The following is a 23,847-nucleotide window of genomic DNA, read 5'->3' as shown; positions in this document are numbered from 1 at the left end:
ATCTCCATCCTGCCAGTCACTACTCTTCTACCGTGTGTTAAATTCAGGCATAGTCACTGAGCCAGAGAGTTAGGATGTGGAATAATGTGCAAGTATTAGTACTAAGTGTAATGGGATGCATAGGACGGTTTGATGGCACCCTGAACACCCTTCAGCCGTGTGGTTGAGGAACTGTCCTGGGAAGGAGGAGGTGGAAGGTAAAATCCTCCAAGCAGTGGAGGAAACTGAATCTGATTCTCCCATCACATGGGTGAGTGGCTCAAACCCTGGATGAAAAGGTGACCCGTGCCCTCTGTTTTGTTATTTTGGCCTTTTGTTTTCTCTGCTTTTTCTTGCAAGTGGCCTGCACTGTGACTATCCTTGGGTGCATGAAACCAATTTAAGGGGGGACTGTTACTTTGATGTAGAAACCAAGAATAAATACAAATAAAATCCAAACTCTTCTTTGGACCAAACAGAATTGTTTCTTTCTCAGTTCTCCGGCTGGGAAAGTAACAGGTTAGGATTGACGGGCACTAGTATAAAAGGAGGTTGCTGAACTCAGGCTGAAAAATATAGGTCAGGTTTATCCCGGGTCTGACTATCCCAGGCTCTGACTCCCATCAAACCAGGCAAGAGACAGTCAAGTACTATCTTGGTACTTCATAGGTAAAGTGGGACAACGGGCTTGCATGTTGGTAGGATCCCAGAATAAAAGGTTTTGTCCCAGCATCTATTTTCAGCCAAAGAGGGAGGATATCTGGGGGGGGGGGGGGGTGACAGAAGAATGAATGAGGACCAGAAAGGAAAACGATGCAGTGAAAATGGTGCAGCACAACCCTGAAAATGAGGCACAGACTTTGCAGGAAGAGCCAGCAAAGGCCACGGCAGCCCACGTGGTCAGCTTGAGGTAGTGCTTAAAGACCAACAAAGAGCAACTGATTTTCTAAACCCCCGTGGGTGGGAGTCTTGCAAAAGCTGTGGGATACCTACACAAGTCCTTTATTTCTGCCCATTTGTACTGCAAAATGTCTAGCATAATTAGGCGCTTTTTACAGCATTTAGAAACAGTCAAACAAAAATAACCCTTCCCTTGATCGCGTCGGCAATCTCCCGCTGCTGCAGGGCCCTACAATGCAACAAACCTTCTCATCATCCGATTCATAACATGCAAGTACCAAATATTAAAAGCCAGGCAAACTGAGCAGTACAGACTACCTGCACAACAGGTAGGTTTTATTGCACAAACACACACTGTTTTTTCCCCCCTTTCTTCTCAAAAATCTACAAAAGACTGAACAGTTCCCTCTTTCCTCCTTGTACCGGGGTCCAAATCTCTTCCCTTCGTGCTTTGGCGACAGCTCGTGGAATATTTTAAATACACAAAGCTCGGTGGTTCACTTGTAACACATACTTAAAAGACACATTTTGCTTCATCCTTTTCTTTACAAAATCCTGGCTCCCAGAGATTTCTGGTGAAACCATAGTCCAATTGTTGTTTAACTAAATATTTAATAAAATAGGCCTAAGAGGTCATGTAAATACATAAGGGGAGAAGGAATTACACTGCAAGATTAAAAGGTAATAAGGCTGTCGGCCTGTCTACTTGGCTATCGCATTGGAGGTTTCCGAGCTACTGAATAATAATGCCTAAGCAGAGCACTGACTGCGTAGCTAAAATGCTGCCGGTGTTGTGACGACTGCGGTGTAGATGCTTATACAGGTACCGCAGAAAAAGACGGGCCATGCATTGTCACTTTAACAAAACCAGATAAACTGGAATATAGGTTATAGGTGGTTATCAAAAGCATTTGCTTTGAAATACTCAAAGACATGCAAACAATATGCCCTGATCTCACCGCAAAACATCCAACCGTGTCTTTATTCAACTCAGGACTAGCCTGCTGAAGACCTCTCAATTTTAAAGTCACATGCTCCTACACTACAGTGGTAGCAATCACTTCTAATTACAGAGTACCTGCTAGGAAGAGGGAAGCGGACACAAAGAAATGCCATTTAACAACCTCTCTCCGTAAAAGGCTTATTGCACCTCTGTACCACTCTCCTCTGTTGTTGCATTTTCATTTAATCCCATTGCTCCCCGTCTCCTTACAGTACTCTGCCACTTATTGCATACGCTGGCTACTCCAGCTGAAATCTCGTACCCAGGATTTCTAGCCTCCTCCTCTTCTGATGTTCGTATTGTGTCACTCAGCATGACCAGCACAGCCTTCAGTCCTTTGTGAAATTATGTCTCGTCTGCTGCTTCCGTCCCTCCGCTCTGAACACTTCTGAGTCTCTAACGAGAATTAATTCGATGGGTCCAATCCTGCGGCCCTCACTATGGGAAAACTCCCACCGATTCCCAAGGGAAGCACTCACTGCTGGCAAAAGAAGCCCATGGGCCCTAACTCTCCCTGCCCACCCTTGCCGGGAGCCTATTCCTGAGGAGTGTGGGGCCAAATCGTGATAGAAATCCCGATTTTTTAAATATCAATTAAATAAATTAGATGGATCCAAAACTATGCACGAAAAGGGCTTGAAAATGAAAAGCCCAGATAGGGAATAATAGCTAGTGCATATAGAGAGTGTTAGATAGTGCTTTAGGCAGTCTGTGTACAGTAGCATTCATTGTATTTTCCTTCTCCCCTACTGGAGTAATCATTTCAAATAACTGCACCAAGCTAGTTATCTTATCACACCAGAATCTCTGCACAAGATTAGGCTGGCAGCCCACATGTCTCATTCCACTTGGAAGGCCTTGAGCTTCATCCATATGACTGATCTCCCCCCTGAAAGGCCATCATATATTGCATTCAAATAGAAGGGGATCTATACGTTTCATTTGCCTGACGACAGACACAAGTTCTGCAAGCCCATTTTAGATCAAATGCAAGTACAGCCTCCACAGCAAGCCTGGGAAATGAAATGGTCAAAGCTAGGGGGAAAAAAAAAAAAGGCAGCAGACGCTTAAAAAGCAGCGCACAAATGTTTTCCCCAAAATGAAATAAGCAGCGTGAACAGGCAGCCGAAGTGCCACGGTGGGCTTTTATACAAAAAACAAAGCAAAAACATAGTCTCCCATTGAGAAGGTGCCTATCAACAGCTGTCCCTGTCTCTAATCCTCTGCACAGCTATGGATATTAAGGCCCTATCCAGCAATGCGCCTCAATACTGAAATCAGCAGGACTACTCATATGCTTCAAGTTAAGCATGTACTCGAGAGCTTTGTCGAACTAGGAGTCAAGACCTATGGGTTCTTATCCCGGCCCCGACACTGACCTGTAAAATGGGCTTAGGCAAACCGCAACCCCCTTCTCTCAAGTTGCACCAGCTATAAAACTAGGATAACCCTTATCTCCCTGCCTCACAGGGCCACTGTGAGGATTAGTAGTTGCAAAGCAGTATACATTATTTTTACAGACCTGAGGGCTCATCGAATAAACAAATACTGCGTAACTTGTAGTACAGCTGCTCTCCAGGAGAAAAAGAAGGCAAAATAGTGAGGAGAAGTTGAACAGAGGGCTCTGGAATTTGTATAGGAAGTGTTATGTAAAACAAATGAATCAGGGGGCAAATAAACTCTAGAACAACTCCCTAAAGGAGAATACTTAGTAACAAGAAGTTAAATGAACACAAGCGCTGTGCTACACAAACACAGCCTGGCTTGTAAAAGTGTGCAAGCCATCATTTTACTCAAAAACGGGCAAGAGTGCATCAGTATAAACATTTTACTGCAAATACGCACCCATATCAGGCCCACATGCAAGTGTCTTCTGTGCAAGAAGAAAGCAAAATCTTAAAACTGTCAGCAAAAGGAAGCGGGCAAGTTGGAGGAGAAATCTCAGCACGAAAAGTGGAACTGCCCCTTAGTGTGTAAGGCAGGAGCAGAGTCAAAATATGGCTAGAGTGAAGAGGACGAGAGGAAAAGCTGTTTGTTAATAAAACATAGAGCGGAGAAAAAGGACAACATTATGAAGTCACCGATGATAAATCAGCCAATAACCCCCAGGCCTAACCAGACCGTGCCGACGTTCTTTGGAGTGTACTAATGATGCTCATTTCAGTGGCCCCAGCTTACTCGACCTTTCCAGGGCTGGAAAATATGAGACAAGACACCGAGGGCACATCCAGACCAGCTAACACGTGCTTCTTGCAACGATGCAAAGCAGTTTGAGATGCTGCAAGAGGCACACCAGGAACAAAAAATGTTCCCCGCACTGCATATTTACAGTGTGTGCTCTAAATGTGATACCTGGAAACCCAGGTAACAAAAAAAAGAAAAAAGAAAAGAAAACCCCCCCGGTGAAAAAAAGTGGCACAGGGCACGGTCTCGTAGTGTGCTCTTAAGCAACTGGAGGCTGGGTCCTCCGGAGAGGTGCTTTGGCAACTGGCTACAGCATCTCTCTGGCTGCCCCTTGCCCTGGTGCTCCAGCACGCTGCATCAGCATGCTGCAAACAGGAGCAGGGCAAGGCTGCAGCAGTGACCCAGACCTAAGTGCAGTCCCAGGTAAGTAGGGCCTGGAGGCAGGGGGACTGCAAAGGCTGGGGGTGCCAGACTGCTGCAGTGGGTACAGGGTGCAGGGGCCACTCCAGTTTAGGGCTGCTTCAGCAGTCCAGCTGGCACACAGGGTAGTGTTCCCAGATACCAACTGCCTGGGCCTCAGAAGCTCCTGAGGGCAAGTAGCCCTGAGCTGCTGGCTGGGGCAGGATTTTATACTGCTGGGGCTAGCACAGGTGCTGGCCCCAGCCTCTAGCTCCCCCTGGCAGAAGATCCGAGATGAGCTGGGCAGGGTCAGTTTGCTCCAAGTGGCACAATTTGCCCCGCACCAAAGTGCACGTTCAGGCACATGCGTTAAGGCAGAAATCTCCAGCACAAGCTTGTACCGCTGCTGTCTGAGCTGCTGGCAGCACGTGCCTGAATGTGTGGATGCACCCTGAGAGTCCAAACTCAGCCTTTCATGTCCGGTCTTGCAACAAAGTTAACGAGCCAAGTAATGACAGCATCTAGGTTGAGGTCAAAGCCACTGATGACTAACATAGGATGTGCGTAAACACAACACCAAGGTGTAAGTGCGACCTACGGGTGTGTAGTGACAATGACAGCTGGAACAGACTGCACCGCTTTTGAGGCTGTGTTGAAAGAAACCGAGACGACAAAGTTGGGTTGAAAATCACTGAAACCAATGGAAGTAATTGTCACTTTTCATTTAAGAAACCTGTAAGAAGCCATCAAGGTCCCTTATGGAGCACATTAGGTGAAACAATAGGGGCCCCCAACCACGCACAGGCACACATCCCTGAGCAAAACACAGACACGTGCAAGGCTCCTCAATAATTTGAACTATCCCGGCAGAGCGTCTTCACTGGGTATTGTTTTAATGGGGTATGGGTATAGGAGTACATGAGAAAAAGAAGCATACCACAAATGGAGACTGAAAAGAACAATTAAGCCCCAGGCACCAAAAGCACTGGCAGAATACCCTTGAGAAGGAGGTGAAAGCGCGAGCTTTGGGGTTCAGCATCGGCTGACACAGCCTCAGAAGAGTCAGCAAGGAAACTGTCCCTTGCTGTGTTCAAGGAAACAGGACTTAATCTGTTTATAATTTTCCTATGTATTTTTAAATACACTGAATCTCAGTCATTCTTTCCTTCTACAAACTGAAACCACCTGAAAGACCTTGAATTTTAGCTTATTGCTCAGTCACAAGAGGAGGAAAAGCATTAACTAGCAACTGAGTGAAGATCTAATTCTCGGGACTATATTTTGTTGCATACAATACATATATTTTTTCAATTAAAAACCAGCTGCTGCAACTTGGGGTGCACATTATAAGTGAGGAAATATGGTAACTGTTTCTGGCGCTTAAGCTTCTGCCTGGCAAAATGAAATGCAACTCTGTATACGATCCAGAGAACAGGACAATAAGCAGGCTCTGCTCCCTGGCTGCGGCTACTCAGTTGCTGTCTACAAGGTCGTCTTCTTTTGTCCTGCCTTTTGAAAATACAGTGGGTGTCTTATTCCAGGCCGTGTTGTATGCAAGACGACACTGTATATTTCTGAGAGGGAAGGAAGGGAGAAATAAGGATGACAAAATAGGGAAATGGAAAACAATGCCCCCCCGCCCGGATTAGTATGTGAAATGGGCCCAAATACATCAAGAAAGAGCCTGTGCTCAAAAACCCAGGCTGGATGAGGAGACCGTGACCAAAACACAATTTATATGAAGGATCTTCTCTGCAGCCAGCCAAAACTCAGTAAAGCATACACCTCCTTGCTGCTCTGTGCATGAAGATTCATTCTTGCGGAGGATCTGGCTGGATTTAATTAAACGGATAGCGCTTAACTATTATGAACTCGATGGTCCTCATTGAGGTACACTGTGGAGCTTGCAGGTCCCGTCCTGTACCAAGGTGCAATTCCCCTCTCTTATTCCATATCTCAACCAAATCAGATCTCTTTTTCATGGGTTTTTTTTTTTTTTTAAAGGATTTCAAGTTTTCTGCTTAATGAGATGCCATTAATACTTGCTCGAATGCTGTAGGGGTCTGCAGAAGTAAAAGGAGCTGATTATGCAAAATAAAACATTTGCCAGGAGTAAAACTTTGTGTAGCACTCCAGGGGGTGAGATTCAGTTGGATGATTTCCAGCCTGAGCGGGGAGTCCCAGAAATGCAGCAGAGTGCTGTGGACTGGGGACATCTCTGCCTCGCTCTCTCTCTTCCACTTCAAAGGATTGCAAAATTGCCCTGGTGAGCGTGGAGCACAGTAATGGGTTTGATGCAGAGGTGATTAGCAAACTGAAGGATTTATCCTTGAAATCCATTCTCTTCGGTAATGCAATAAACCGCTAAGAAACAAAAGCTGCCTCCATAATATATATCGAGAGATCAATTTTGGCTGATAAGTCCCATGCAGGCTGGTTGCTCTACAATAATTTTGTTAAAAAGATATTTTCTCTTCTTCAGCAAGGGGGGATCAAAGGGGATGCGACTCACCAGCGAGTCTATTCTGTAGTCAAAATGTTTATTAGGAGCCCTAGCGTCATCAAGATTTGGCTCCTTTAAAAGGCTAGCGAGGAACAAAGCAGCTAGACAGACTGAAATATTATGAGGGAGCGGGTTTAAAACAGATGTTTAAACAAAATTCATAGACCTACGAAAGCTTTCTGCTTTACTGATTTCAGAGTCAAAGTGATTTTGGTGCATTTAAGGGACAAAACCTACCTTGAGCTCGGTCATGGAGAAGCGTGTCCACGAGCATGTGTGTGCATGTGTGTGTCCTCTCCTTTCGGGGCAGTGGCACACCAAATGAAAAGGCACAGTAAGTCTCAATAACTCTGCAAACCGCTTTGAAAGGCGATTCAAATCCTTCCTCCTGTTTAGATAAATAATGAGTTTGTGCGCCGGTACAAAAGAGGAAGGCTGATTTTTATTTTTTATTTTTTTAAGTATTCCTTGAAGGTCATTTCCACTTTGAAAATGTTAAGGGCTTCAAAACTTGTTATATAACAAAGACAGATCTAAACATATGGCCCCAGGCTGGTTTGAATTAACTGACTTGTATCAACTGTGTTTCATCAATACAGACTCCCAGAGTAACTGGTCCCTCCGCTGGAATGCTAATTACTCCCCCAGCTTCCAGGAGCAAGACTATTAGACCTACAAAAAAATCCAGTTTTTTTCTGCTTTTGCCTAACTAGTTTTACTTGCTCAGCACATAAATGCAGAGGAAGGAGTACTTACAGGGAGGCATAAAATGAGGCACGTAAATCGGCTTTCTGTACCCGTTAGCTGGGGGGAGACAATAAAATGAGGGTAACATGGGAAGCAAACCTAGCGCCTCCCTTTAGACTAGCCGTTGTGTGTTGGGGTAGGCAGAGCACAGGAGACTTCCTGCTAACATAGGTATATACATGGGTCAGACTAATGACAGGTCTCAATTATAACGCTCGGGGCTGGATCTCAACTTTCCCAGCGGTCCAAGACGTTCAGATCGGGGGCTCTCTCATCTCTTATATAACTGTGACCAAAGCACGGGTTTTAAACACCAGGCAGGTTCTGATCTGGTCCTCAACAGAAGAATTTAGAACACATTTATTTCTACTGCTAGCAAAATGTGTGGGACTGACTCTCCCACGAGTCTCAAAATTGTCAGCCAAACAGAGACAGGAAGGTCTTCACCTACATACCCATCAGCACACCCACTCCCTGCCCCGAGGCACGCTGCAAAGGCAGCGTCTATAGGTATCCTGGATGCACTATAAACGATACAAGCTGTGTCTGTAAGACTCATCCACTCTAAGCATCTTGTCCAAAACTGCCAAAGCAGCGATCTGGTTGCTCTGGGACAGGGCTGGCCCACTTCAGAGCAGCCAAGGGCTGCATGCTGCATTGGCTGCAGGCCCTGGACTGCACGCCATGTGGGCTGCGTGATGCAGGGGCCATGCATGTGGTTCACCGCCATGCGCAGCCCCCTCGCTGCACAAGCAATGCAAGCCCCGCCAACCATTGCTGCGTGAACTGCCTCAGTGTCCCCACCCCACCACTGCTGTCATCTCCTAGCCGCTGCACTGCTCCCCCCCACAACCACCACTTGAGCATCGAGCTTACTGGGGCCCCTCCTGCCTTGCTGCCCTGCCCCAGCCGCGGGAGGAATGATGGCTCAGTGCAAGCCCATAGCCCGCACTTGAACTCCTTGCCGGCTGGTTGCACCAGTTGAACAGCTCTGCTCTAGGAGAAAGAGCAAGATGTGCGTGGTCCTTCTCCGACCTATCTGACTTGCTGCATTCTGCTCCTTTATGTTTGCTGAACAGTCTGGACTCTGTGGCAGCAGATATATGATTGCAAAAAAGCAGAGTTATTTCCTCTTGCCTTTAGAGCTGCCTGGCCCCGCGTGTACTTGGGAAAACTGTTCTGAAGGAGTTCACTGAAAGGTTCAACACTGAAACTCTCAAGGACAATACTTCATGCTCACCAGATTTTTTTTTTTTTTATAAAAGATCTGCACTTTCGACGCCAGAGATGAATTGTTGCGGCTTATTTGCACATGCTCAAGAAATCCCACGCTCTTTCACACCGAGGGAAACTGCTCTCTCCAACCTATATGTCAGACTAAAGCTGCTAGTTGCAGCAATCGTCTGCTTGCTTTATTATTATCTCCAAGTACTGAGAAGCAAGCTAGGAGCTTCCTAACAAGAGATAACTTTTGTCCTTGCCCTGTAGGGCTTACAATAGAGATGACCCAAGGCAAGCAGGCCCAGGTAACTACTGGAGAGGATTTAACACTTAGCTACCCTCCGAATTTGAATGGAAAGGAGGTGCTGGTTGTAGCCATGTTGGTCTAAGGACACAGGCTGGCAAGGTTCTTTGGGTAGATGTGATATCTTTTATTAGACCGGCTAAATAGTTGGAAAAAATTGTTTTTTGCAAGATTTTGGGCACAAAGAAGGGTAGAACAATTTTTCAACTGTTTAGTCACTCTAATAAAAGATATCACATCTACCCAAAGAACCGTGTCTGCCAATGGAAAGGAGAGGAAGTTGACTGAAGAAGCCATGCTGATGTATTTGCTGTCTCTCTGGCTGGAAGGACTAATTGTCAACCACAGGACAAATGCCTGATGAAGACCCCTTTGTTTTATTCCCCTTGGTATCAGACAATGCCATTTCTCCCTGCACTTAAATGCACAATGCACCTTTCCAGCTTTCGCCAAATAAAAGTTTAATGGACTGGCAACCTGGTTCGCACGGGGCAATGATCAACCTAATGTCAGGTGCTTTCGACCCTTAATCACTAGCTGCCCAGGCTGTACTGGAATCGGCGACCTAAGGTTGAAAGCTTCAGTAGACTGTTATTAATCCCTCTGAGCCATCTAATCCCCAAAGTCTGGTTCTCAATACTTACGGTCCCGAACCCGAACAGCCAGCAAGCTACAGCCACTTGCTTCAGCAGAGACTGGCAGCGACTAGCTCAGGGGCGGGCAATTATTTTGGGCAGAGGGCCGCTTATTGAGTTTCGGCAAGCCATCGAGGGCCGCACGACAGGCAGCCCAGGGCACATTAATTAATTTTCTAAATTTTTTAGGGGCCCTGTGGGCCACATCCGGCCCCTGGGCCGCATTTTGCCCACCCCTGAACTAGCTTGCCTGAAAGGGAAATGGTGGCTCTAATCTCCACCTGAGCCACCAGCAGGGACCAGAACCTCTCTTCCACATGGAGATTTCAGGGGTTTTAAATTACAAAAAGAAGCACTTGGAAGAAAAAAAAAAAGATATGAATGGCTTGGTTTTGTCAAGCTTAACCCCTCATGTCTTTTCCACATGAATGACAGGGAGAGAAAATGATTGGCAGCAAGAACTTGAGAGAAGGAGGAGGTGGTGGCAACCAGATGGGAAAAAGAGGAAGAACGCGGGACCTAAAGCAGCAAAGGACGGGGGCCGCAGGGAGTCTTGCCTACATTATGAAGCCTCTGCTGGCAGAGCCCCCTACGCAAGGCACTGTGTTCACCAACTGAAGGGGTTCATCTGCCAGCGCAGTGGCCTGACCTCCCTGAACGTGAGCCAAGCTGACACCTGCATTCACACTAAGACATCACTGGCAGGGATACCTCGGTTAGAGGATGTGACTTTTCCCGCCCCCCGTCAGCACAGCTTTGCCCACAAAACTCTCCGATGTTGACCCAGACCCAGGAACAGAAGGAGCTGGGTGGAGAGTGGGATTGGCAGGAGTTGCTGAGTGCCTGGCATGTCAGTAGGAGGAACAGAGAGTCCAGATGCTCCACGCTCTGATCCGGAGAAGGGTTGTGTCTGGTGGGGGGATACGGGGGGGGAAGAGTAGAGCTGCCAAGCTGGTTGAGGAGCACCTAACCTCCTGCCCTCTTTCAAATGTTAGCTAAAGCGGCCGTCAGATCTCAGGGATTAGAACTGAGCGGGCCTCTGGCGCTCTTTGAGGCCCACCCGTGGAAAACAGTCGTGATGGCACTGCCAACTTGTTCCAGTTTAAGCTAAAGTTGGCGTAGTTGTGGCAGTACAAACTCTACAGGCACACTCTACTGAATGCCTTCGAGTACAAGGCACCCTTTAAATTAAGACATGCTCAAATGTTGACATTCTCATTTTAAGAAAAAATAACACATTAAATAAAGTCACATTTATGAGGCAAACAACATTTAAGACATGAGCCATATTTAGAGAAAAAAAACCATTTCGTTTTAAAAGGAGTGACTTCTATTTGAATAAATACAGTATTCTAGTCTAAAAGTGTATTTACTCTATTTGGCTTGAGAAGGTGTGTAGCCTTACCCTAAAAGGACACTCTTAAATGGGAAACGTGAATGTCCACAGGGAAGGTTATACCTGCAAAACTTATTTGTGCTATGTAGCATTCTTCCTCTTCTTGCAGGAAAAGGCATCACGTGGGAAAGCACGTGCCTGGCAGAACGTGAAGCTTCCAAGTGACTTTGTAACCTAAGGGCTTGGAAAACAAGTCACACGAGGAGAGGCTGTTCAGCTTGTGGAAGGGCACTTAAGAGGGGACATGACAGCAGTCTTCAAATACCTGAAGGGCTGCCATAAAGAAGAGGGAAAGCACCTTTTCTCTCTTGCTGCAGAGAGGAGGACGTGGACCAGTGACTTGAAGTTGCACCAAAGTAGGTTTAGATTCGGCATCTGGAAAAACTTCTTCACTGGGAAAGCAGGGAGGCAATGGGACAGATGCCTGGGGAAGCTGTGGACTCTCCATCAGTGGGTGTGTTCAAGAAGAGATTGGATGGCCACTAGTCAGAGACGACCTAGGTGTAGCTATGCCTATGTCCTACTTTGGGGATCTCCCAGGCTTTGATGATGACTGCATAGGGCTGGGAGAAAATCCCGTCCCCCACCCCACCTCTACTTGAGTGAGGGTGTTTTTAAGCCTTCCTCAGAAACATTAGGTGTTGGCTACAGGCAAGGCTGAGGACTTTGACTTGGGTGTGCCAATGCTCCTCCTGGGACTACAACCTGGAGGTTCCTGGCAAGAGGGTCTTGCCCTTCCACTCAGGGCTAGATTGATCACCATATTTGGGCTAGGAGGGAATTTTACCCGTGGTCAGATTGACATGGATTTGGGGGGGGAGTAAGGGGGTTGCTTTCTTCCATAGCCCTGTGCTTGGGATTTCTTGAGCATATATTAATAACTTTTTACAGAAGCAGGATGTTGGCTGCTGTGGTCCCCCTGCTTTATTTCTGGCACGTTCGAGTTTTACGTCTTGTATTATGTCAGGGCTAACTAGTTTTGCTAATAAGTTAGACAATGGATGTGTATAGGACTATTCAGACAGGGATGATCCTGCCTCAGGCAGAGGGTTGGACTAGATGACCTATGGAGGTCCCTTCCAGTCCCACTTGTCTGTGATTCTAGGAATGAACCAAGATGAAATGCTACTCTGCTTGTGCCACAGCAGTGGAGACATTTGCCTTAAAACAGTCAGATTTAAGTCATCTGGTGTTTTTGTCCTGAGCGTGTGTTTGCATAAAGTCCCCATGTCCCTTTGCAGTGAGCTCACACCCCTCCAGCCACTTGAGGCTCTGTAAAAGCCACAACAAGAGGGTTGCCAACTGTCAGTGATTGTTAGAAAAAAAGATCAGGCTAAAAACGGCTGTCAATAAAGTCCATAAGAACTTGAGCCGTAAATAAAAACACTAAGCAGCCAGAACTTGGCTGAAGCTCTGACAGACACCAGGAGGTGCTACTGTGCTTTAAGTGGGAGTGCAGCACCTTGCAGAGAGTGGTTTCTCAGCCATGTGCTGCAGCTGCTGTCCCAAGCTACCTGTAATACTGTTGGGACACAGGTAGTCTTCTTAGGGGGTCTGGGCTGGGATTGGGCCCATGAGGCTAGTGGTGGTAAGGATGGAGGTGGTCTGGTGGAGGGGAGACAGCATGGTGCAGGGTACAGTCAGGAGCATCATGGTACAATGAACAATGTAAAACCATTGCTACAGTCAAGCAGGCTTACCAATTCAAGAAAACCTTCTTGCAAATTTTTTTATTGACAAGCAGATCATTTTCCTTTTTGACTGTGGTTAATATTAAACCCTTAAATCTGAACCCAGCCCTTCTAACTGGGGCCTGGCCTTGGGGCCCAGAAGAGCTATATTTATGTTATGTAAAACATATATATCAGTAAAACCACAAGTCAGTAAAAAAGTTTGGGCATCAGTAAAAATCTTGCAGATCGTCAATAAGAAAAATTTCTTGGGTTGCCAACCCTGCACGACAAGTGGATAAATACTTGCATAACCAAGTACTAAATGACTGCGCCATAACCGGCGTTACTATGCAGTAGCGTCCCAACATGGTTTTTTTGTGATGCTATTCCACAGTAGCAATGAGCTACCGTACAGTAGTGTCTTATGTAGACATGGCCAGAAGGTACCAAATCCGAGAAATGAGGCAATAAAGTCCGCTTAGTGCAACACTGGAGGCTTGGCATCACATGCATGGTGCTTCAGGCATGGTCCACAGGCAGTAAAGACATGACTACAGGAACAAGCAGCTCCAGGCAGCCCACTTCTGTTCTGTACTGGCCTGTTCTTCCTGTTTCTTTAGACTGCTTGAAACAGGAAGGGTATTAGACAAGCACATCGCAGAAGCATGAAGCCTTAGACACTTTAGAGGGAGGAAATGTTGCTGTTACTTTCATGAGCATAGTGGTTAGGTGCCTTCATCAGAGCCCTGAACACCACTCTGTTAGGCACGGTATAAAAACAGAACACAAAGCCTGGCATTTCTGAAGGGAGCTAACTAATCTAAGCATAAGAAAAGAGACTGTCCAGCTGCATACAGACAGTCCAGGGAATAGAAAACATGGAAAAGTCGGGTTGGAAGGGACCTCTGGAGATCATCTAGTCCAACCCCCTGCCTGAGGAAGTAGAGAGAGACACCCAGGCAATATGGTGTAGTGTGATTGGCAATGGCATCAATACACCAGCAGCTTACCTACTGCCAAGGGTTGTATAGGCAGCATGCGAAGGGGAATTTAAGGTTATGAAGAATAGTGAGGAAAGCAGGCAGGGGTTATGACCAGTCACAATACACATACTAGGGTGAACACACACCAGGGAAGGAGAAGTTAAGTAAAGGCCAACGCTGGCACAAGAATATATGGGCATAAGCCATGGATGGACAAAATGGCAGATCTGATCAGTGGCCAGACTCCATTTCCCAGCAGTCTCTTCCTGCATTGCTGCAGCTGGTTTCCATGGAGACCCCAGCAGCACCGAGGCCATGACAGCATGGGGCCATGGTTTCCACAGGTGGGTGCATGGCTGGGTAGGGAGCTTCTCTGGGGCCAGGCCAGGGATCTTACAGCAGTGACAGTGTGGTCTGGAGCTGGGGCAGAGCTGCAAGATCCCAGCCCCAAGCAGCTCCCCACCAGCTGTGTGCCCTGCCAGCACTGCTGGGGCCGGTCTGCATGGAAACCCTGGCCCCGCACTGTCATGGCCCTGCTGCTGCTGGGGTCTCATGGAGACTGACTGCAGCAACACGGACAAAGGCTGCTGGGAAACGGAGTCCACCATGGGCTCAATCTGGCCCACGGGCCAGACTTTACCCGCCCCGGCATAAACCAACAATAAATAAATTAGGCTGGAAATAAAAGAAGGCTCCTAAACATTGCAATGACCAGGTTTTGGAACAGCCATTCTGTTAAGAATATGGGGGCAAAAATCCAACCAGTTAAGACACATCTTATGAAAAGGAAACTGTGGTGCAGTGCCTGCAAGAGTAAAGGACTGAACTCCATAGGTTGCAGAAGGTCCTTCTGAGTCCTACGTTCCTAGCTCAGATGGAGACAGGCCCAAAGTAGAAAGGAAGATCTGAGATTCTTCAATACAAAGTTAGGATCAAAGGAAAGTAGGGCTGCAAGAGCTCTCATGCGGTCACCTAGTCCCACCCCCTGCTCAAGGCAGGACTATCCCCAACTAAACCATCCCAGCCAGGTGTCTGTTCAACCTGCTCTCGATAATTTCCAGGAATGGAGATCCCACAACTCCTCTAGGGAGCCCATTCCAGTGCTTGACCACCCTCAGAATCAGAAACTTCCTCATCTCCAATTTAAATGTCCTCTGCTGCAGCTTGAGCCTACTGCTCCTAGCTTTGTCCCCTAAGAGAAAAGCCCATCTCTATCCTCCCTATAATCGCCCTTCACGTATCAAATCCTCCCTCAGTCTTCTCCTCTCTGGACTAAATAACCCTCATTCTTTCAGCCTTTTCTCCCAAGGCATTCTTCTCAGGCCTGCAATTGTTTCTGTTGCTCTCAGGTAGACGCTTTCCAATCTATCAATGTTCCTTTTGAAGTGTGGGGCCCAAAACTAAATAAAGGACTTCAGGTGAGGCCTCACCAGTGCTGAATAGAATGGAAGAATCACTTCACTTGATTTGTAAGTAATGCTCCTGTTACTACAACCCAGGATGCTGTTGGCTTCCCCCCCCCCACAAGAGCATACTGCTGGCTCACATTCAGTTTATAGTCTACTGCAGGGGTGGGCAAAATGTGGCCCGGGGGCCAGATGTGGCCCGCCAGGCCATTCTATCCGGCCCGCGGGGCCCCTAAAAAAATGTAGAAAATTAATATTTATCTGCCCCTGGTTGCCTGTCATGCAGCCCTCAATGGCTTCGCAAAACTCAGTAAGCGGCCCTCCACCCGAAATAATTGCCCGCCCCGGTCTACTGTAACCCACCAGGCCCTTCTTTGCAGTACTGCAGCCTAGCCACTTCACTCCCCAGTCGGTATTTGTGCATGCAAGTATTCTGTCCCAAAATGCAGGACTTTGCCCTTGCCCTTGTTCGTCTTATCTGGCTGACTGTAGTTCATTTTTCCAGTCTATCCAGATTATTCTGGACTCTAGCCCTACCCTCCAGAGTATCTCCGATTCCACCTAACCATCATCCAAATCATTAACGAAGACATTCTGGACCTAAGACAGACCCCTGAGAAACCTCACTTGATACCTCCTCCTAACTAGACATTAAGCCATGGAAGACTACTCATTGAGCAGTTGTTACATATTCATCTTACAGTACTTCCATGTAGTCTGTATTTCCTTAGCTTGCTAATGAGGACGTCATGTAAGACCATGTGAAAAGCCTCGCTAAAGTCAAGGTATATCACATCCACTGCTCCCCCACATCCAGAGCCTGTCACCCAATCACAGAAGAAAATCAGGTCAGTCAGGCACGACTTGCTCTTGGTGAACCTGCGCTGGCTGTTCGTGGTCACCTTGTTCTTCTTTAAGTGCTTCACAACCTACTCCATGATCATTCCAGGTATCCAGATCAAACTGACTGGTCTGTAATGGCACAGATCTGTCTTTCCTTTCTTAAAGTTAGGCTATATTTGCCCTTTTCCAGTCATCTGGGACCTCACCTGACCTCTACAAATTCTCCAAGGATACAGACTGGCTCTCAAATTACCTGAGCCAATTCCTACAGACCCATTTGGCCCTGCCAACTTGAAAGCATCTAGCTTTTCTAAGAAATCCCTAACCTGTACTGCCATTACTCTAGGCTCTTTGACTTCTATTTGCTGCCAACTGTGCTTGTCATCTGGTAGCTGCCCCTACTTGTAAAGCCTGAAGTTAAAACGAAAATAAAAAAAAACTCCCCACGACTCCTCCTCCTCCCTGACTTGCGTCCCAGCGGTCCTAGTCCACCATGTCCCTGAGTTTGCTAAAGTCCCCTTTTCTGAAGTTCAGTATCTTTATTTTGCTGCTCTCCTTACTTCCCCCCCGCCTTAAGATCTTGAACTATATTATATTGTGGTTACTGTCACCCATGTTACCTTCCACCTTCATAATCCTGTTTATGAGCAGCTTCTTCCCCTAGTTGGCTTCTCTACCAGGTGTATCAAAAAGTTCTCTCTAACACATGCCAAGTATTTACTGGACTGCTTATGCATTGCTGTATTTCCCTGCCAGCAGATGCCCCAATAACTAAAGTTAAAAGATAATTAAAGTTGGTTGATGAACTTGTGTTTGCTGATGAGCTTTCCCAGAGAGAAGACACACATTCAGATGTTCTCCGTGCTGCAAGGGAGCATCATGGGGGCGGGAGGAGAGGAGAGGAGAGGAGGCTTGACCCTTGGATATCCAGGGGTCAAAAAAACCTGCACCAAAAAAAAAGTGGAGCAGCGCATGCAGGGGCAGTGCGCGCCACTGAAAACCAGAGTCTGGCCAGCCAGAGCCACACTCCGACTGCCAGCCAGGCTCCAAGCAGCACGATCACCGCTGCTGCAGCCCCAGGAGGTCCCCAGGACCCCTGGTAAAGCTGCTGGGGCCAGCCCAGCACTGGCCCCAGCCTCCTCTACCCCACCTTGGCTAATCTGCCATGTGACAGAAGGAGCATGGCGCAGGTGTTCCCCGGGGACAACTAGCAGCAGCAAAAGGTATCCTGCTGCTAGTTGTCCGCAGGAAACCAAACGTCCATGCTTGTATGGACACGGCCACAGCGGTCATCTCGTACTAGAGACCAGTCCTACAAAGGAATGCTCAAAGGCACCTGTTTAGCATCCCAACTGGTGGTAATGGGTTTCCTAACAGGTTGGTTAAAACCAGTTGATTCTTGGTTCCATACAAAATTCTGTGAAAAAGCCTAAAAATAAGCATTAAGTACATTTGTTTGCTGGTTACTCCCCGATACAAAGCCCATTTTGAACATCAACAGAGCCCTCTCTTTGGTATTACACTAAACGTCTGGAGAAGGCAGCGATCCAAATCCTTTCATTACAGTTTAGTTATACGCTCCATGATCTTTCCAAGAATCGCGATCAGACTGACTGGTCTGTAATTCCCCAGATCCTCAGCTTAAATGGGAACAGTCTAAGAAGGCAAAGCAAGGGCTAACGAAGAACAGGACTGAGGCGACCAATAGGTCAAGGAGGATAAGAAGAGGGCATTGGTCCTGACAGTCATCAGAGACTTCATTTAAATCTGTTTCAGTGCAGTGCAAGAAGCCAAAAAAAGAGAGATGATGGAATGAGGAGAGGTACCCAGCCAGCTCAGCATCACTCAGTGGATTCTGGGCAATAAATGCCAGGAACAAGGCATGGAAATTTAAGGCTCCAGGTCTAAACATTGAATGAAAGGGATATGCAGTACTAACATCAAAGTATGCAATGCCAATGCAGAAATAGAGCACAAAATGTCACCACAACAGACACACTGGGGAGAACATGGGATTCAGCTGTGAAAGGAAGTGGGATTCTCTTTAATGAAGAAAATCCTTGTGTTTGAACTTCACCGCCTATAATAAATAGCTAATATTTTTGCGGGATACAAGTAGCATGGGACTTTATCACTTGTTCACCATGTTTATTTGCTGTTTGACTGTGGATCTTTGAAGCTTTGCTGTTTGCTTTAGTAAAAACATATTTAAGGATAGGTTCCTGTCTGAGATTACTTCTTTGGAAGCCCAGAAAGAATTTGCCAGCTGCCTCTGGCTGTTTGACAATATTATTTATGCGGGAATGTGCACTCTTTACAGACCAGACCTGCTTTAGTCTAGATATACTGTAGGCAGCAACAGATATTTTGCATTTTTGCAAAAGGCTTAGATCGAAGTTTGCCATGCAATCACCTGTGCTTTTTTTTTTTTATGACTGTTGTGTAATCATACAGAGGAAACTTCACCACAATCCCAGGGCACTCGGGAACATTTTTTCTTTCAAAGTATTTTTCATTTAGCTTCAAATAATACATATGAGATCAGTGACTTGAGCTCTACAGTAGGGTAGAAGGCTGGTTCTTTACTAGGAACTAGAGTAGTAATTTCAGATAGCTGGTGCTTATATAAAAGCATGATTCTTCACTGATCTGAGACCATTTCAGGTAGCTTTAGCCAAAAATGTCTGCTTTCCAATTTACGTTGTGTCTGAATTTTTAAACGGCTTTACTGAAACTAGTACTAGTACAGAGGCTTCCGTAAAATCTGAAAAGATACTGCTCGGTGAAAACAATCTGGTTAAACTGTATTATAGATACAAGGCAAATATTATTTCTTCCCTTAAGATGGGCATACATCATATATGAAAACAAATAGCTTCCATTTATAAAGCATTTTTGACAGTGTTGAACTGCCTGGGTCTTCCCAGTGCCATCCAGGGAACAGTTTGTTAGTTAAGGACCAGATTCATGCACCAGCAGAAGCAGCACAAGATATAATTTCACTTCAAAGAGACTAGTTGCAAGTGTGAAGTTGGGCGCACAATTCAGTGCCATATTTTCTCACATACAATATGCACCTTTCCCCCAACAGTCAACTGCTAGAAACTGTGGTGTGCGTTATACATGAGAAATACGGTAAGAACAGTTTCTGCTGCTTACCACTCATAAGTGGAATCTGCACATGACTGGCGGAGCAGAACAATGAGCAGGCTCGACTCCCTGGCGGCTGCTACTCACTGGCTTATGACAAAAAATCTTTCTTCTTCATCCTGCCTTTCAAAAACAAGGTGTGCAATTTATTCCAAGGAGTGTTGTATGTGAGAAAGTGTGGTAGGTTATCACACTAGGGCCTTCAAAACAGCATGCATGGCTATTTGTCTTTTGGCGCATGGTGGGTCCTCGCAAATGAACTATCATGACCATCCCTGGAGAAAGAACAACTGGCTGCAACTGATGATCGACACCAGGGAAAGTATGACCAGGGGTGGATTACACTAGGCATGCCTGACTCATATGTACATTGTCAGCAATCCCTTGATTTAAGGATGATCTCTACTACAGCTCATTGATGGCTGTTGAGGTGACTTAACAAGTCCAATCCCTGAGCCACAGCTCCGTCCACAGAAATCGCAGGTCTTTCCAGAGGAGAGTAGGCTGTAGGATACGATGCCTCTTCTTTGCCCGCCTCTAGTCTCAATTCTCTGCTTCAAGGGCAAGACACTTTACCTCGAAACAGGCTGCCATTTGACTGAGGTTGTAGCCTCTACTCTCTCTTCTCTGCTTCGAGGACAAGACACATTACCTTGACATGGGCTGCCACTTGGTCAAGGTTGTGGCACCACTGGAGTCAGTTAGCAGCCAGCTTCTCCCAGCTCTTGAGGTTGGCATCTATTTTCTTGAGGTTGGCATCATATTGAAGGCATACCTACTATTCATAGGTTCTCCCTCTAAAGCGTGTAATTCTTGCTACTGTCAGAGATGAGCCTAGGCGATTCTAGGTGCACTAGGTGATTCCTTGGGACAACAAATGACAGAATAGACACAGGAATAATAAGTATACATTAATAAAGCAGGGCTTCGAGGGAGCAGAGAGCTCTTGCTAGTGCGCACTGCTCTTTCTTGGCTACTGGATGCCTCTAAGTGCAACCCTGCTTGAAGACGTGTACAACAAATGGAAAAGAAGACAACCTTACAGTTGCCTGGGTCCCCTCTGGCCATCCCCTCTTTCCTGGTCTGGCAGCTGGACAGTTTGGCCAGGATCATGAGGAGAATGGCCAGACGGCCCAGGGTTTCTCTGGGTCCATCTAGCCCAGCTGACCTTGTACAGCACTTCTTATCTTCTTATGTTTAACTTTTTAATGACTCTCCAAGACTTTCATAGACTTTCATAGACTTGACTGCCGACTAGGACTGAGTTTTACTTACATTTAGCAACCTTTGCAGCACGAGGGCATTGGCCACCACTAGCCTCCTGCTTTACCTGTGACAGGTTAGGTGCTATGCCTTGTGGCTATGTGTCAGGGTTGACTGTGTAATTGTAGTAATAAGGTAGGTAACGATTTATACGGGACAGTTGGGATAGAGAGGAGCCTGTTTCAGGCAGGGGGCTGGACTAGATGACCTCCAGAGTTCCCTTGCAGCCCTACACTTCTATGATTCTGTGATTACTGGCCGTAAAAAAAAACCCCACAATCTTTAACAGCGAGCTCTTCACCTTCTGAGAAAACCTGAATTTACTAAAAGGCGTATTAGCTACTCTAACTACAATTAGCTCAGACTGTCCTTTCTAAAAAGGTCTAAAACCGTTGATAAAATATTATACATACAAATACTCGTTTTTTAAAAACAACTGGCTCTGTTTAAAGAAGCAAGGGACACTGTACAACGTTAGCTCTTAGAGCTCTTTCAGTTATACAAATGACTGTCACGGTGACAACACACTTGCTATGGTTTGTTAAGATACCCATCTCCTTCTCCTATAAAGCCAAACCAGAAGAAAAATTGGTGAAAGGCAGCTAAGATGATTACAGTGCTGGAGGGACTGATTTAAGAGGACAGATTAAGGGAACTAAATATTGGGTAGCCTGGCTAAGTAACAATTTATGGGGACATGATGACTGTTAACAAGTATTTAAAGGCTGCTTGCACACAGAAGGTAGATGCAGAGCCAAGAGCGATAGGCTGAAATTAACTATATGAAAATTTACGATAACTAGCAGGAAACTAAGACAAAAACCAAAAGAGCTATTAGACTACGGAAGTGTCTTTTGAGTGAAGTAGCGCAAACCCACTTGCCTGAGAAGTGATGAATAAAAGAGTCTAAAGAGAGTCTCTTACACACGTTCAAGAGAGATGTCTATGCCGAGGCAGGCAGCGGTGCATTAGATATTCCTCACAAATACAAACCCACAGGCAAAGTACTTGAAAAGTACATGGAACTGTGCATTAAAAGAAGTCTTTTATCAGAGGCATTTTGTGTGAAACGGTGTAGAGTAAAGGCAGGCATTATGATAACACCGCCGAGGGATAAGCTAGCCTCAGCTGCCTACACAAATATTCTTTTTAGCTTGTAGGAAAGAAACATTTGTGTCCTAATTCATTACTCCATAAGCACTTTAGACATGAGCAGTAATCCTTTTTGACACGTTAGTGATGAATATCTAATTGATCATTTTCTGCGAGACTGTAGATAACAAGAATTCACAGGATTGCAGTTTATGCTCACAAACATTTTGCAAAGGATGCTAAACCTCATGTTTTAGGGTCTAAACCAATCTCTAATAAACAGAGAGTAGGAAGAGACCCGTTAGGCCAGGCATGTCAACTCCACTAGGGCCTAAATCCAAGGTTCGTAGACTTCCAACTAAAGCATCTCATGCAGGTGACTGTTGGAGCCAGGATGTTGGACTGGATGAACCTTATATCAGATCCCGTATGGCCACTGCTACGTACCTCAACTGAGTCTATTGCTCTTTTTGTTCTGATTCAGTTGGATAAAGTTTTGTTTTCTACCTATTTATCCAGGTGGTATATGTAGTAGAAAGGGTTAGCTTCCTTTCCGAGGGCTGACATGATGACATCGGAAGCTGTCAACCATCTTTGTGTGTTTGTCAGCAGTTGCCATAAAGCCCTTTTCAGAACAAGAAGTCTCTCTGCTTGATCCTGAGCTACATGACAGCATATGCTGTCAGGAATGGCTGAATCCTGCCACCAACCTCGATCAGCTAAATCCAGCTCAGGGCAGAGGCTGGCCACAGAGAGGGATTATAACACCAGGCATGCCTCAATAAACATACCTGCTCTTTCCCCACAGCAGGAAATTTGGATTCCAGATGCAGGAGTACAAGGCACTGTCCAGCCTAGGGCATCCATTCATGATGGATGGAGACACCTACAGTCTTCCCCGTAGGGATTGAAAGCATCTTCATCCTAGTCCACCTCTTCACTAGACTAGGTCAGGACAGTCAGTTCAACCAAACAGACTAGATCTCATAGATACATAGATGTTAGGGGCTGAAAGGGACCTTACAAGATCAGTGAACCTATCTACTTTCAATGAACAGGCTCATTGATGTTTCCGTTTTGATTATTCTCTTTTTGTAGGAAGGTGCGTGGTAAAGACCCACAAGAGAGTGATGTGCTTGCAGCCTCTTTTCTCAAGATGATTTTGCAGTGCTTTGGAAATCCTTCAATTTTCTCCTGAAAATGGGGGATGTAGTAATAAGAGTTAACTCCTTTCCCGAGGCCTGACATGGTGACATCAACAGAAAGTTGTCACTCGTGTGTGTGTGCATCAGCACCACCATGTTTTGGAAGGACATCCTTTGCCATGGAGTCTTTGAGATCAGGGAAGACCAACCTGCAGCATCAATGCCACAAGTGGCATGGGGTGGGTATGCGCGAGTGTGTGCGAGCACTTGCAGTAAAGCCCTTTGGAGAGCAAGAAGTCTCCTTGCCTTTTCCTGAGCCACGTGGTAGCACAGTGCACACACAGTGCCCTGCTTGGGAAGGAGCAGAGGACGAAGTCTATGCAGCTCTTAAAGGAGTCGAGGGTTTGCACGCATTATTTGTGCTATGAAGGGAACGTGCCTTTTCTAGCTCAGCTCTCACAACGATGCCAGCCTGATCATTTCAAATATCTGAGCAGAGTAAGATCATGTTAGCGGGAGGGAAAGAGAGGAAAGCGCTTTATAAATAAAATACAAGTACAACATACATTATGCTCTACATATAAAACAGGGCAGCAACAGTAATTGTTCAATACAGTCCTGAACTAACCAGACACAAAATACTGACTGCAGTTTGGGTTCTTGTTGCAATGGCTACACAACTTGAATGCTGGTTTTGGCTGGGATCAGAGCAAAAAATAAGTAAATTAAATAACGACTTCACTGAACCTTGACTGGCTTCTAGGCAACAATCCTATAAAATTACATTCTTTTTCTTCATTTTCCTTATTTCAAATGTCCAGCTCACACCAATGAGGGGGAGACTCAGTGTAGTCTATGTAAATTGACGAGTGAGGGAAGAAACAAAAATCACATTAACGGTAAGCTTCACAAAACACCCATACTTTTTACCTGACAATCTTTGTTAATTTACAACAATGCTTCACAAGGTGTTACATAAATATTTGTAAATTCCAGTAATATGGAGCCACAGCTGTGCAAC

General features: G+C 46.0%; 1 protein-coding gene across 10 annotated transcripts in view; it reads right to left on the bottom strand.

Annotated features, from left to right (window-relative positions):
* Positions 1–23,847, bottom strand: part of FAM168A (family with sequence similarity 168 member A) — a 335,671-nt gene that overhangs the window by 130,081 nt on the left and 181,743 nt on the right. The window contains exon 1 of one of the 10 annotated variants that reach the window (XM_019488636.2): positions 7,206–7,286. The exons of the other annotated variants lie outside the window; for them this stretch is intronic. Within the exon in view, the coding sequence (XP_019344181.1) occupies positions 7,206–7,242 (37 nt within the window). The 5' untranslated portion in view covers positions 7,243–7,286. Of the gene's footprint in view, positions 1–7,205; positions 7,287–23,847 lie in introns of those variants that run through there. 10 annotated transcript variants of the gene reach the window in all.

This window comes from Alligator mississippiensis, chromosome 1 (assembly GCF_030867095.1).
Source record: "Alligator mississippiensis isolate rAllMis1 chromosome 1, rAllMis1, whole genome shotgun sequence".
NCBI lineage: Eukaryota > Metazoa > Chordata > Crocodylia > Alligatoridae > Alligator > Alligator mississippiensis.
Note: the sequence above shows the minus strand (reverse complement) of the source record. Positions and strands in the feature narration are given on the sequence as shown.